General features: G+C 36.8%; 1 protein-coding gene across 2 annotated transcripts in view; it reads left to right on the top strand.

Moving 5' to 3' along the window:
* The window catches only part of CNTNAP5 (contactin associated protein family member 5), a 789,161-nt gene that overhangs the window by 383,579 nt on the left and 389,150 nt on the right, over window positions 1–16,432 (top strand). For both annotated transcript variants that reach the window (XM_026015709.2, XM_072757523.1), the window contains exon 7: window positions 4,528–4,671. In XM_026015709.2, the coding sequence (XP_025871494.1) occupies window positions 4,528–4,671 (144 nt within the window). The remainder of the gene's footprint in view (window positions 1–4,527; window positions 4,672–16,432) is intronic.

The raw sequence follows: 16,432 nt of genomic DNA, 5'->3' as shown, positions 1-16,432 counted from the left end.
ATGGAATATATTCAACACTAAAGAGAAATGAGCCATCAAGCCATGAAAAGGCATGGGAAAACTTTAAAATCATATTACTAAGTGGAAGAAGCCAATCTGGAAAGGCTACATACTATATGATTCCAACAGTATGACATTTTGGAAACGAAAAATCTACCGAGAGAGGAAAAAGATTAATGGTTGCCAGGGCTTACAACTGGGGAGCATGGGGGGGGGGATGAATTGACAGAGCTCAGAGGTTTTTTTGTGCAGTGAAACTATTCTATATGATACAATAATTATAGATACATGGCATTATACATTTGTCCAAACCCCAAAAATGCATAACACCAAGGTGAATTGTAATGTAAACTATGGGTTTTGGGTGATTATAATGTGTCTGTATAGGTTCACCAATTGAAACAAATGTACTGTTCTGGTGAAGGATGTTGATAATGCATGTGTGAGGTCAGAGGGTGTATGGGAAACCTCTGTACCTTCCCCTCAATTTTGCTGTGAACACAAATCTCTCCAAAAAATTGTATTTACAAAAAGAATTAGTAAAAATAACAGAAATTATATTTAGTTTTACATTATAAATTTGATTTATGGAAACAATTTAGAAAACAGAAGTGGATCTCTTTTTTTTTCAATATAACAGAATCAAATTGAAAATATTTGAATCTTGCAACTGATCAACAAGGAAAATTTTATACAAGTTACCAATGAAAAATTTTACAAAATATTTCTCAGCTAAATAAACTTGTTGGTGTTTTTAAAATTTTCTTGAGTATTTCCCAAGATTTTTGAGTCATCCTTAGATAGAATCAAAGATAAGGGGCACCTAGTTGGCTCAGTTGGTTAAGCATCTGCTTTCAACTCAGGTCATGATCTTGGAGTCCTGGGATCAAGCCCCACTTTGGACTCAATGCTCAGTGGGGAGTCTGCTTCTCCCTCTTCCTCTGTATCAAGTAAATAAATAAAATCTTTAAAAAAAAATCAAAGATAAAACTCCCATAGTTTTTCTCAGAGATAAATCTAGATTTGATCTAAATACTTGACAAAAGAAGAAAATAAGAGCTCAAATTCATTTACTATTTAAAATATGAGCACATGTATTTTAGGGCAAAAGGAGCACATGTATGGTTTAATCAAAGAGAATCTATTAATTTATGACCCATTAATATAACTAAACCTATCAGGAGTTGTTTTTTTTTTTTTTTTTTTTTTATTTACTTATTCATGAGAGACACAGAGACACAGGAAGAGGAAGAAGAAGCAGGTTCCATGCAGAGAGCCCCATGTGGGACTCAATTCCGGGACTCCAGGATCACGCCCTGAGCCAAAGGCAGATGCTCAACCACTGAGCCATCCAAACGTCCCACACATTAGGAGTTTAAACAAAATACCCTGTATTCTTATTTCTTAGGGATTTCTGAAAAACCAGTGGATAATAAAACAGCATTCATTTCTCAGTTTAAATAAACAAGCAAATAAATAATTTTTGTGTTAAATAGTAGAAGGATATCTCTTTAATGCGATATGGAGTCAGAATCAGTGTTATATGTACTAGGGAAATATATAAAAACACTATATTTTTGCAAAATTTTGTATTGTGATTATTCTTTAATATTGTTTAAAATGTTTTTTGTTTTGTTTTGTTTTGTTTAAAATGTTTTGGACAGGGGCACCTGGGTGGCACAGTCTATTGAGTGTGTGACTTTTGGTTTCAGCTCAGATTGTGATCTCAGTACCCTGATTTCAGGGTCATAAGATTGAGTCCTGACTTGAGTTTGGTGCTGCGTGAGAATTTGGCTTAAGTTTCTCTCCCCTCTCCCTCGCCCTTCTGTGCCTTTGTGCATGCACACTCTCTCTTTTACTCTTGCTCTCTCTCAAATAAATAAATAAATCTTTAAAGAATTTTGGACAGATTTTAGAAAGTTTTTACAGTTTTTACAAAGACAATAGAATAAGAAAAAATATATATAAACATTGGCTTGGAAGAGGGTAAAGTGTTTTAAATATGTTTTATGATGATTTCCTTTAAAAGTTTAGTAAAATCAGCTAAAACACATATTATTTAATATAAAATTTAATGTAAATATATATTATTTAATATAAATAAATATTGTTCTATCTATCTAGAGAAAATAGTAATATAGTCATGTAATTTATATGACAATGCTTAGTTAATAAAAACAATTCATTTACAATGGAAGTTTTTGAACTATATTTGACATATATTACTTTCAGGTGTACAACATACTGATTCAATATGTGTATATATTGTGACATGATCACCACAATAAGTCTTGTTAACATCCATCACCACACATCGTTACAAATTTATTTTTTTATGATGAGAACTTTTAAGAGCTACTCTCTTAGCAACTTTGAAACATATAATACAGTATTATTAACTCTAGTCACCATGCTACCTTACATTGTACAATTTATTTATTTCATGACTGGAAGTTTGTACCTTTTGAGTTCCTCCACCCCACCCCTGCCTCTGGGAGCCACCAATCTGTTGCCTATATTTATGATTCATTTTTTTCTTTTCTCTTCTTTTTTTTTTTTTTAACATTCCATACGGTGGCAAACTTTGAAAGAATGGAATTCACAGGACTTAATTTAATGATGAGTATGTAAACTAGATTAAAAAAAATGATAACCTTAAGTGATGTGCCTTACCAAAAACATTTGAAAATGATAAAGACACTATGTTCTTATTTAGAAAGATGAAATACTTCAAAAATATTCATTCTTCTTCTTCAAGTAAATGCTTTTAGGGAAATGACAAATTCTCAATCAAAATTCCAACAGACTATTTGAAGTAAAACAATTGTGAAATTTAACTTTAAGATAAAATAGGCAAAAATATAAAATAATTTGAATAGAATGAAGCAATGATAAGTAAAAATTAGACAGCAGGATTAATAATCCTAATCACATATTACAATTTTTCTAAGATAATATGGGACTTTTGAAGAAAAAATAGACATCTAGAAGTAGCACTGGGTATATGAGTAGCTATTCATATAGAACAAAGGCATTCTGGTTGGGAGAACACATCTTCCTGAAACACCTGGCATCAATACGGCTTAACTTCTTTCTGGAGGTAATATTTCAAAGCAGTGAAGAAACCTGGCTTACACATTGAATCATGTGATAAACGTGTTTATAAAAACTATCATCTCTCTCTTTTTTTAAAAAGACTTTATTCATTAATTCATGAGAGAGAGACACAGAGAGAGAGGCAGAGACACAGGCAGAGGGAGAAGCAGACTCCACGCAGGAAGCCTGTGCGGAACTCGATCCCAAGACTCCAGGATCAGGCCCTGGGCCGAAGGCAGGTGCTAAACCGCTGAGCCATCCAGAGATACCCCACCCCCCCGCTTTTTTCTGAATTTATTTTATTTTATTTTATTTTATTTTATTTATTTTATTTTATTTATTTTATTTTTTTACTATCGTCTCTCTTGTATAATGGGAAGAATATTCACAACCAATCAAGTTTGTTCTTTAAATAGTATTAACATTAAAAAAGTAAATTGTAATATTTTACTACAGTAAAAGAACAGTAGTAAAAAAAAATACAAAAATGAGTATCTCATGTTCTTCCCAAAGACAACCATGATGAACAGTTCAGTGTATTTCCTCCAAGTCTATACTGTATAAACAATTTTTTGTTGTTAACATCATATCCAATTATAACTTGATTTTTCAATCAACATTACGCTTATTTGCCATTTTATCACATTTAATAAACACCATTATTGACAACTAAGTAAGTTTCCATCACATTAACTATTGATTATTTACTTTTAAGAAATTGATGGGATATTTGGATTAGTTCCTATCTTTCACCTTTATAGAAAATAATTTGGAAATAATCATGTACATAGGCTTTTTCAGCACAATGCAGACCTTTATTTTTTTTATTTTTTTTAAAGATTTTATTTATTCATGAGAGACAGAGAGAGAGAGAGAGAGAGAGAGGCAAAGACACAGGCAGAAGGAGAAGCAGGTTCCATGCAGGGAGCCCGACATGGGACTCGATCCTGGGAATCCAGGATCACGCTCTGGGCCGAAGGCAGGCGCCAAGCCGCTGAGCCACCCAGGGATCCCCAATGCAGACCTTTAAACTAGGTTTTTCTGTAGGTGAACAGAGGTATATGATGTTTGTCCCTTGGTTTTCATTTGGCCATACTCTCCCAGATGTTTAAACAAGAGATAAATATAAAGTTGTTGATTTTCTTTTATTTTTTCCCTCCTTCTATAAATTATTGTTTTATTTAGTATTAAAAAGGTTCAGAAAGGAAGTGAAATAGTTTTGTAAAATAAGCCCTTAAAAAGCGAGCAATTATAGTTATTTTTATGTGGACTAATCAGTATCCTTTTAAATGTGCAATCAAGTGGCATCTATAATTATTTGAGCCACTTGGCTCACACATACAATTGGAACTACTAAAATTCACTCACTTTCCTTTCCTACTGCTTCAGGGCTTATAACTAAGAGTTGATTTTTTTTTTCTCTTCATAAAGCTTAGTTTTGGAGGAATTCCAGTACCAGGCAAACCTGGGACCTTTTTAAAGAAAAACTTTCATGGATGTATTGAAAACCTTTACTACAATGGAGTAAACATAATTGACCTGGCTAAGAGACGAAAGCATCAGATCTACACTGTGGTAAGTTAACATCTTTCTCAGCATGGTGGTTTCTAAGACGTTGGAGTAAGTCTTTTTTCCATCCCATCTCCTGAACCTCTTTATAATGTGTTTATATTCTACTCTTTGAGGTCCTATCAATCTCCCAGGTGAAACTGGAGTATAAGAGAAAAGGCAGGAACTGAATGAGTGCGAACTGCGTTATCAGGAGTAACAATACATTAGAGGCTCCTAAAGAATTCCAATTTCCTGGCTATCAGTTGTGTGCCAGCTGTGGGGAATGTTTGCAGCTAACCCTGTGTTAACATCAATCTCTTTATTATCTCTGGGAAATGCAAAAGTAGAGCCACAGATCCTATTAAATTCTGTAGCTTGGGAATTATGTATTTGTTTACCTATTATTTATATTGAAATATGGAATTTTGAATGAGAGGTTAAACTTTTTGTGTTTTTGAGATTTCCTTTGAAGCATTTATCATGCTGGCAAGTCATATAGTTTTCTAATTGATTAACATTTATCATCCCCAATAGACTGAGGATGAGAGCTACCTTTCTTTCTTACCACTGCATTCTAATACCTAGCAGAATGCCTTATACATAGTAGGTACTCAATAATGGTATTAATATTTCCAACTATAATTATGAATTTGTTCATTTCTCCTTCCAGTTCTTCCTGTTTTGCTTCATGTATTTTATATCTCTGTTGTTTAGTACATACACAGTTAGGACTGCCGTCTTCTTGGTGGATTGGCCTTTTTATCATTATATAATGTTCTTCTCTATGATAATTTCTGTTGCTCTGAAGTCTACTTTATCTAATATTAATATAAGCACTTCTGGTATTTTTCAATTGATGTTCATATGACATATCATTTTTTCATTTTTATACATTTAACTGGCATATATCGAATATTTGTAGTGAGTTTCTTATAGACACTAAATAGTGTAGTCATTTTTAAATCCACTTTGTCAATCTCTTTTTTTAAGATTTTACCTTCAAGTAATCTCTACACCCAATGTGGGGCTCTACCTCACAACCCCGAGATCAAGAATCCCATGCTCTTGCACCTGAGCCAGACAGGCCCCTCATCAATCTCTTAATTTTATACTTAAATCATTTACATTTTTAATTGTAGTTATTGATATTAGTGCTCAAATACCTGTTTATTTTTTGTTTTCTGTTTGTTATCTATTTTTTTTATTTTTTTCTCTAACTTCCAGTGTGTTTCTTGAATGATTTTTAGAATTTTGCTTTGATTTATCTAGTATTTGAATATATTTCTGTGTACAGTTTTGTTGTGGTTTCTTAAGATAGTAGGTACACATATTAACAAATTTTACTAGTATTTCACCAATTCAATTGAAGTTTAGAAACCTTACCTCCTTTTATATTCCTTTATCTAGCCCTGTTTATTATATAATTCTCTTATTATTTCCTCTATATATTTAGAATCATTAGTATCAACATCTAGATAATTTTCTTATTATATCCTCTTTACATATTTCAAATCATACTATTTTTTTTAAGATTTTATTTATTTATTCATGAGAGACATAGAGAGAGAGAGGCAGAGAGAGAGAGAGAGAGGCAGAGACACAGGCAGAGGGAGAAGCAGGCTCCATGCAGGGAGCCCGACCTGGGGACTCCATCCCAAGTCTCCAGGTTCAGGCCCTGAGCTGAAGGCGGCGCTAAACCACTGAGCCACCAGGGATGCCTATCAAATCATACTATTTTTGCTTTTTGTTATTCTTTCTTCCCTTCTGAGTTTCCAGTTTCCTTCTTTCATCCTCTCATTTCTGTTTTAAACAACTTTCTTTTGCCATTTTTCAAGGTATGTGCTTGTGACAAATTCTTGGTTGTCCTTCAATCTCTAATGTCTTGGTAGCTATTCCATTCTTGAAAGATATGTTCTCTGTATAGAAAACTCCGGTTTGGTTTTTGTTTTCCTTCAGTCTTTGAAAAATATTAGGCCATTTTCTTCTGGCTTCAATGGTTTCTGGCAACAAATCCATTATTGTTAAAAGATTTTGCCCCAGAGATAAGCTTTCATTTCTCTCTCAGTGCTTTCAAGATATTCCTTTGTCTTTAGTTTTCAGAAATTTGACCATTAGGAATTATGTGATTTCTTTTGGTTCATCCTGTTTGGATTTCATTCAGTTCCTTGAATTTGTGGCCTGTTGTCTTTCACCAAATTTGAGAATTGTTCTGCCACTTATCTGAGTTATTTTTAGTCCTCCTCTCTTTCTCTTTTCTGAATTCCATGACTATGTATGTAAATCTTTCATTTTAATCCCACAGTCTTTGATCCTCTGTTCATATTTTTTCTTGGTTTCTTTTGCCTTTTGTTCATTTGGGTAATTTCTATTGCTAGATCCTTAAGTGCACTAATTCTTTCCTTATTCTCTTCATTCTGTTACTGCACATATCTGTTAAATATTTTTATGTCTGTTATTATATTTTTCAGTTTTAAAATTTTTATTTGGTTCTTTACCTTTTCTGTTTCCATGCTAAGACTTTCTATTTTTTGCTGGATCTTCCTATTTTCTTATTGTCTCAAATATGTTATTGTTCCTTGAAGGAATTTTATTATAATGGCTGCTTAAAAATATTTGTCACATAATTTGAACATTTTTTTTTTGTCATCTCCGAGTTAGCATCTATTGATTGTATTTCTTCATGCAATTTGAGGTCTTCGTGTTTCTTGGTGTGACCAGAGGATTTTTATTTATTTTTTATTTTTTATTTTTTGAGGTTTCTCTTTTAACCTGGACATTTTAGGGATTATGCTATGTTCAATCATATTAGCTGTCTGTTAGCTATTCTCTATTAGATATCTTTCTCTAACACTATTCCAGTAGGGGAGGGGAGGATTTTACCTCAATTCTCCTAGGTGGGGGTAGCCTCCAGGGTTTCTACTCAGCCCCCGTTGACATGTAAGGGTAAAGTGGAAAGGAATGAGAGCTCCAGCTCCCCATTAGCTCTTCAGTAATAACTCCCACTGGCTGGAATGTGTATAAAAGCCTCATTACTGTTCTCCACATGACCTCCATTTCCATCTAGTGTGTATGTGTGGGGGAATATTCTTGTTATCACTAGACTGGCATGAAAGTCATGACTCTGCATTAATACCTCTCCAACATAACAGCTGAGCAGAGGTACACAGTCCAAGCTCTGTCAGACAGGCGGTTTGAAAGTACTACAGGGAGAGGCTTGCTACTCTTTGGGAAGGCTTAAAGTCTGCTCTCTACTCGGTCTTCTCTGATACAATCTTGACTAGAGGTTTTGACACCTTGTTATAGGATGAATGGAAATAGGGTCAAATTTTTTTGTACGGTGTTTGTCTGACATAGAGAAGTTATTATTTAAAGATTTTCTCTCTTACTATACTGTCCCTCTCCTGGGCCTATGATTATAAAGAATAGGCTTCTTTTTTTAAGATTTTATTTATTTATTCATGAGAGACACAGAGAGAGAGAGACAGAGACATAGGCAGAGAGGGAAGCAGGCTCCCTGCAGGAAACCTGTTATGGGACTCAATCCCAGGACCGTGGGTTCATGACCTGAGTCCAAGGCAGACATTCAACCAGTGAGTCACCCAAGTGCCCCAAGAACAGCATCTAGTTGGGATATACTTTTGATCTGCATCAGTTGGTCTTTCCAGGTTGTTGACTTCTTCAGCAATACATCTAAGATGTATGAGACAAAAAAAAAAAAAAAAAAAAGAAGGAATTCTTCACTGTTGTTTATTGGGTCTCAAGATCCTTATGCATGCTTTCTTCTCTCCACCATTCAGAGTCATCTTAAGTTTGTTTCATAATTTCCAGCAGTTTTTAGTTATACTTAGTGGGAGAAATAGGGAAAATTGTACTACTCCATCTTCCCAGAAGTGGAAGTCCTTTAAACTGACACTCTTTCAAATCCATGACAAGAGTAGGCCATTGCATCATTTGACACACATAATCTGATTCTCTTTGTAATCTGGCCAGTAGACTCTCTGGAAAACCGATGAGACTTAAATGACCTTAATGTTTATGTTTCCCCATGGAAAGGATACCTTATAATGAATATTTTATTTCTTTTAGGTATTTGAATTTTATATAAGTAAAGCATTTTCTAAAGTGGCCATTGGATTCCAGGGTGTGAGCTAGAATTGCTTGAGGGGAATCATGTGGTTTAAAGATTGGTTTAAAAAAAGTCAATTTTTTGACTCCTGTAGTTTTGAAGAGTAAGGATGATGCTAAGAAGGGGTTAGCATCCTCTGACTCTGGTTCTAAGAGATCTCGTGACATTACTTACCCATCCTTGGCTCATGCTCAGCAGTCTTGACAATTATCTTACCCATGTGTCTTCAGGCTGTCCATCTCCCAGTTGACCTATGCACTAGATTGCTAGTGATATTTTTCTTTTTCTTTTTTTTTTAGAATTTATTTATTTATTAATGAGAGACACACAGAGAGATAGATAGAGAGAGAGAGAGAGAGAGAGAGAGGCAGAGACACAGGCAGAAGGAGAAGCAGGCTCCATGCAGGGAGCCTGACATGGGACTCGGTCCCAGGTCTCCAGGATCAGGCCCTGGGCTGAAGGCAGGTGCTAAACCACTAGTGATATTTTTCTTGAGTCTCATTCAGGAGACTTGAGCCATGTAAAATACACTCGTGCCCACCCATCGCCAATATTACTGACAAATATATCATAATATACCAGTGTCATTGAGTTCAGTCTGCCTGTTGGCAGTAAGACTCCATGCTACTGAGAGTTTAGAGTAATGACATGAACATCAACACATCTGAAAGGCAGGACACTACTTGCCGTTGTGCAAGGAGTTGGCAGAGCATGTTGAAACACAAGGAGGGGGATCCCTGGGTGGCGCAGCGGTTTGGCGCCTGCCTTTGGCCCAGGGCATGATCCTGGAGACCCGGGATCGAATCCCACGTCGGGCTCCCGGTGCATGGAGCCTGCTTCTCCCTCTGCCTGTGTCTCTGCCTCTCTCTCTCTCTCTCTCTGTGACTATCATAAAAAAAAAAAAAAAAAAAAGAAAAAGAAACACAAGGAGCTCGTGACATTATTCACTTCCATTGTTTATAGACAGCTCCAAAAGTATGCAAGCCTGAGCCTTACATATAAATAACTAAAATCCTTATGGCAGGATTCAAATAGGAAATATCCATACATATTATGTGTTCTATGTATCTTTAATGATGATATATATTTAAAAATGTGCTGGTTCCACCGAGCAAGAAGGAGAAATAAAGGAAAACATGGAGAAAAAATGAATTTCTGAATTTTGGAAGCTTTCATGATCTCTTTTTTTCTGAGAGAATGGGTAACCAAAACTTTAATAAATATTTTGTTGATTTTATACTACTTTAGCACTTATCAAGTTGCCCAAAACTTTACTAGCTTACTTCATTCCTCAGAGTTTAATTGGCAATATTGTTAATATGAAGCACAAGAAATCCATTTAGCACTAATGTACTTGGAAAAAAAATCCCAAGAAAATGGTTTTAGTTTGTAGGTAGACCACCTTTAGTTTTAACCTTCAAAATTTAAAGGGAAAAAAAAAAGAGAAGCATTATTTTTATTCCAAATTGCTTCCATCACTTTGTTTAAGTGAGAATTTATATCACTACACAGACACATACACACCTTTATATACCTAGTCTTTTTCCTTTAGGAATTCTGTGAGGGAAGGGATAGTTTGCACTGTTAATTGCAAGTATAAACTCTTTTATTCCCCTACTCAGGCTTAATGTGTTCCCCCAAAGACATGATCTCAGCTACAAAATCCGCTTTGCTCGAGTGACTAAGTCACTGCCGTGCTAAGTAAGGGCTTTTGAAAGGGATGGTGCTTTTGTCCTTTGCCAGTGTTTACAGACTCTCACACAGTTATCGAGTCTTGGAAAGTTCAGAGTTTAGCAGGACAGTTGAGGAATCAACAAATCAGGAGCAGGGTATGATAACACCCATTAATTACAAAATGTGATTCAAGGCTCAAGGAAGCACCTGTGTTGGCCTCATCCAGCACAGACCTCTCTAGCAGGCAGCACTCAGGGAGCATCCCCATTGCAATTTGTCATTCCCTTCTGTGGGACCTGCCCATTCCCAGGAGATTTAACAGCTGTTCCATGGGGATAATTCAATTTAGTCTTTATGGCTCGATTTGACTACAAGACGATCCTCCACATCCCGAAATGCAGTAAAACTAACAGCTTAAAGTAGACATAAAAAATACCTCACTATTCTTCCTCAAATCTTTCATCCTATGCTAATACAGTACCATATAATAAACAATCAGAAAGTAAATGGCCCATTGAAGTGTGTGTACAGTACCTGTAATGTGGATTATTATATACATAATATAAGAAATATATTGTCCTGCTAGTTTCCTGAAAATGATTAATTTCACACCTTCCACTTCACAAGAAATGCTGCTTCCTTGAGCTCTGCTTTCTGAATGTTACATACCCTATTCTAGAGGTAAGTAGAATAACATGATTGGTTGTTGGCTGAGGTCTAACTTACTTCACTATAGGTCTTAAAATGATTTTTTTTTTCCATTATAAAGAAGAGCATAGTAGAAATGGTCTTGTTGCTTTACTTTGTCTTCAGTACAGGAGGGAAAAAAGCAAATGGCCAGTTGCAGGGCTATGAATATACACTTGGCTTTGGAGTTAATTAACCACGTCAATTCACTTCCGTTTTATATTCGATGATCCCAACAAGTACTAAAAGTAGATAGGTGACATCTTAGGTCCTACTTCCTGAATCTAAAGTTTAATTTATTTCCAAACCGTATGAACCATGAAGTGGGTTTGAGTAGACATATTACAAGCTTGCTTACCTCATTCATTTGAGGAAATTGAATGGGCATCTCTAGTTCAGATTTTACCAAATGATGGTCTCCAATGAAATAAGGAATATAAAAAAAATGTTGCCCAGTGGACTTGAGTGTAAGAGACATACAGGTAGGTAAAACAGCAAGCTTCTGTGAGGTTTATTGTCTTGTTTGCATCTGCTGCCACGACAGTCATTGCAGTGTGGTTATTTCCTGCAGCTCTGAAGCCAAGAAAACACAGAGATAAATATGTTTGCACAAGAGATCGTGCGCACGCTTACATTGTACATCCACACATGCACACATGCACACATACGCACACACACACTTGGTGACAGCAACCTTTGTCCTACCTTCCTGTGACCCAGAAAGTTCATGAAAATTGCTCAAAGTCCCTAGTGTCTAGTGAAGCCTATAATCTCTTCAGTTTGTCCCCAGGATCATGTTTCATCTCTGTGAGTATGCTCTGTGATAAATGATACTTTCCCTTGATGGAAGGAATCACTTGAAAAAGCAACTAACATATCATGTCTTCTCTCTCCACATTCCCTGGGTCTTTCACTGTCATTTGACCAGTCTGGCATTCACATCACCAGCGTCTCAGTTGTATGCTCCTCATATCCTGGAAAAAAAATATTTCTAACTTATTAACTCCTGGAGAAGTTGTTTCCTTTCTTTTGGTGAGAACATTAAAATTAGTTTCAAGGTCATATGAGGAATAAAGTGACATAAAGTTAAAAAAATAGTGGAATGATCATCCTCCCTGAAAATCATTCTACCTAAATCCGTGCTATGACTTGTTTTTCTATGATGGCTGATTTCATTAGCTCATCAAGTAAAATAATTACTTGAAGCTATTAAACAAAATTTCTTTAAAATGTTAAAAATATTCATTTGTCTATATTTTTATGAATATTTGGAATACACAGAATAAAACACAAAACCAACCAGAGAGGGAAACACTGTTCTCATCTATATGTATTTTGTTTCCATATTTTAAATGTATATTTTAAATAGCATAGACCATATTTTACTGACACTTTTTTAGCTTGCTTCTTATAGTTAATATTTTTCTTAAAATATATTTTATATCTTAAAATTTTTTTAAGATTTTATTTATTTATTTGAGATAGAGAGGGAATGGGCATGAGCAGGGGGAGGGACAGAGGGAGAGTGAGAAGCAGACTTCCTACTGAGTAGAGAGCCCTACTCCGGGCTCAATCTCAGGAAATCTGGATTCATGATCCGAGCTGAAGGCAGATGCTTAACTGACTGAGCCACCCAGGTGCCCCATCTTTAAAAGTTTTCTTAAAAACTTTTAATCTTTTTATGTATGTACATAATTTAAACATTAACTCAATTCACTGAATGCCTTTAAATTCTACTGTGCTTAGGGGATCCTGGATGACTCAGTCAGTTACATGTCCAACTCTTGATTTTGGCTCAGGTCATGATCTCAGGGTCCTGAGATCGAGCCCCTCATTGGGCTCCACACTCAGTGCAGAGTCTGCTTGTCCATTTCCCTCTGCTCCTCCCCTGCTCTCTCTCTCTCTACCAAATTTTTAAAAACTTTAAAAAAAGAGTTTACTGCGCTTAAATTTTCAGTGGCTTGAATTTTTACTGCCAAAAATAATGTGGTGATTGTAAACAGAATAAAAAAGTAGTTTTCTAATATTTAGAATAGGTAACCAGGAGTGAAGATTAGTGGGAGAACAATTATGGATTTTTGACTCAATTGTTTAAAGTCTGTACCAGTTTCCCTACATAAACACAGTGTGCAGAAGCACCTGCTTCTCCTGTCAGTTCCACCTCATACTTTCCCCTCATTTGAATATTTAAATACCTTTCAAAAGTGTGAGGTTAATTCACAACAAGGTGGATAGACATATGCTAAGTAAGTCATTCAGAGAAAAATAAATATATGATTTCACTCATGTACAATATAAGAAACAAACAAAAAAACGAACAGGAATAAAAGAAACAAAGAACAGACTCAATACAGAGGAAAAACTGGTGGGTGTCAGAGGGAGGGTAGGGGATAGATGAAATACGTAAAGGGGAGAACACTTAAACTGATGAGCACTGAGAAATATATTGAATTGTAGAATCATTATATCATACACCTGAAACTAATATAACATGGTGTGATAGTTATACCTCAATAGAAAATTAAAAAAAAAAAAAGAATGGGTCTAAACGAAACTTGAAATCAACTCAGGGGGCAGCCCAGGTAGCTCAGTAGTTTAGTGCCCGCCTTCAGCCCAGGGTGTGATCCTGGAGACCCGGGGTCAAGTCTCATGTTGGGCTCCCTGCATAGAGCCTGCTTCTCCCCCTGCCTGTGTCTCTGCCTCTCTCTGTCTTTGTCTCTCGTGAATAAATAAATTTTAAAAATCTTAAAAGAAAAGAAATAAACTCAGGTTCCTTTTTTCAACAAAACTTCCAGCTAATGAGCTGAGCATGTCTTTTTAGGCTCTTCTGCCCCTCAATACTGCCAGCAATGATAATCCCTTCATTTGAAGACATCTTGTTTCAGAGAGCTGTCTTATAGATAATCACGATGCCACAAATCATGATGCTAATGCCAGAGGACAGTAAGGGGGTGACAGATGGACCTGTGGCTGTGTTTGCTCCTTTATCCCTGAAACCTCTGCGGGAGGCAGACAGGGGCAGACATCATTGTCCACACTTTATACTGAAAGATGCTTTATGCCCAAGACCAGGGAAAGTCAATGATATATAGTCAGCGTCTGTGTCATTCACAGTCCTCTTCCTCTTCTGGAAAGCACTACACCATCAGCTTTTATTCATTTTTATTATACATCTATTTTTTCCTAGGGCCTTGAATGACTTTCACATCAAAGTGAAAAAAAATACAAGGCTGGGCAGATTCGTGAATAGCACTGCCTACCTGGGAATTGAAGACCAACGAGGTGTTTCAGAAATGGCCCCTCTGTAGTTTGCTAATTGCCAAATAAATCTCTCTGGGGTATCTCTTGCTGTGTCTGAGCTATGGGGCAGAATCCTTGCCTTCAGCCAGAGGATGAAAGATGGCAGCAGGGGCAGAGCCTAACTCCTTGACACTTGCATGGCTGTGCAAGGGTCTCCTCACTGGCCTTGTGGCTCTCACCTCAGTATGTCCAGTTGCCAGCATCTGCTTCTCCAATATACAGAATTTTACTTCCCAATTTCTTGTCAATGATGCTTCTTTTCTAGCCACGCCTAGATGCTTCACTGTTTCTCGAATTGACTATATGCATACTCCTCTCTAAGCCTTTTCATTCCATGTTGCTTCTGTACCAGTTGAGCTGCTTTTCTCCTTGGGCTCTTCCCTGACCTAGTCCCAAACCAGCCATTATTCTCTAAACTCACAAGTAGATGGGATCCCTGGGTGGCGCAGCGGTTTGGCGCTTGCCTTTGGCTCAGGGCGTGATCCTGGAGACCCGGGATCGAATCCCACGTCGGGCTCCCGGTGCTTGGAGCCTGCTTCTCCCTCTGCCTATGTCTCTGCCTCTCTCTCTGTGTGTGACTATCATAAAAAAAAAAAGTTAAAAAAAAATAAACTCACAAGTAGGGTTAAGATTCTGAATCAGGATGAGACTCAAAATATTTAATGGTTTCTTGAGGTGGAGCAGAGTACTGAAGCCCCCAGGCTGTGCCAACCATGGACTCTTGAATTGTTGCCTTATGGGGAGGCCCAGAGAGAACTGGCAATCCATCAGACAAGCCTAGGTTTCAGGGAGACACTGAAGATCTTTGGGGCCATGGCTACCTAGCAAATGATTAGGAAGTTTCTAAATTTTAAAAATGAAACCACCCCTAGTGTATATAGTCTGAACCTGCTATACGCCTGCCATGCCCATGTCAACTCCAGTGGATTGTTTGCGGCCCTAGCATAGTGCTAGGGAAAATCATGGTGCTCGGTCCAGCCTGCAAAGAAGCTGCTATGATCCATAGGCAGAATCCACCATGGGTTTGCAGAAGGTGTAGCGTCAGATATACTGTGTCTGCCAGCCTTGTGTGGCCATTCCAGATCCCAGCTTCTCCTCAGAGCACCTTCACTATTCAGCTCCATTATATTTTCTTTGCTGTGACACTCACACTTACACTATATGACATAATTCAGCATTTAATTTATCATCATCATTAAACATAGTTTATTGAGTATCTACTATGCTCATAGCAAATGATCCTTGCCTTCAATGGATGGGAAACCTCAAACCTCTCTCTGCAGCAATTTCCACATACTGGGCATTGGGTCAGCATTTCAGAACTCAGAATTAAAAGCTGATGCACTTACTTTGCCTGTCTCCTGGTAACATGCTTTCTGCTCTCCTGGATACCGTTTCGATGACCTCCTCTCCTCCTTTCCTCTCATTTGCCTTAACAGTTTGACATATACTTTCTATTCATTTTGCCACCTTGATTACTCTTTATGATTATCAGTGATTCTCGCAATGATTCCATTTGGTTTTATAGCTTCTTGCTTTCTTACTTTGACTACAGCCCTGCTGTCCCAACAGTGCTCCTGACTGTCATATCCCCAGCCACTGAAAACTAATGACGGGATGCAAAATACCTTATGAAAATTAAGTAGGAGAAATCACAGGGCTAGTGGGTTCAGGAAAGACTTTATGAATGCACAGGAACTTGGTGTAGGTTTTGAAGAAAGATATCTCTTAGGACAATTCCAAGGTAATAGGAGGGCACTCTGGGTAGGGATGTGGAGACTCAAAGTGGGAACATAGTATTTCTGGGAAGCAATGTCTAGTCTAGTCTAGTCTAGTCGTCTAGTTCCTTGTAAGAGTTTCTTCCTTCACCTAACTCTTTAGGTATTTTGTAAGTTGTACCAAAAAAAGCCATACCTTTCTGTATCATTCATTCATCATGTTGAAATGTACGTAATGAAGGTGCTGCATGTTGAGGAAGAATATAACCTTTGAAGGAAG

This window comes from Vulpes vulpes, chromosome 5 (genome assembly GCF_048418805.1).
Source record: "Vulpes vulpes isolate BD-2025 chromosome 5, VulVul3, whole genome shotgun sequence".
NCBI classification, from domain to species: Eukaryota; Metazoa; Chordata; class Mammalia; order Carnivora; family Canidae; genus Vulpes; species Vulpes vulpes.
The sequence above is the reverse complement of the archived record's forward strand: the minus strand, read 5'-3'. Positions and strand labels throughout refer to the sequence as shown.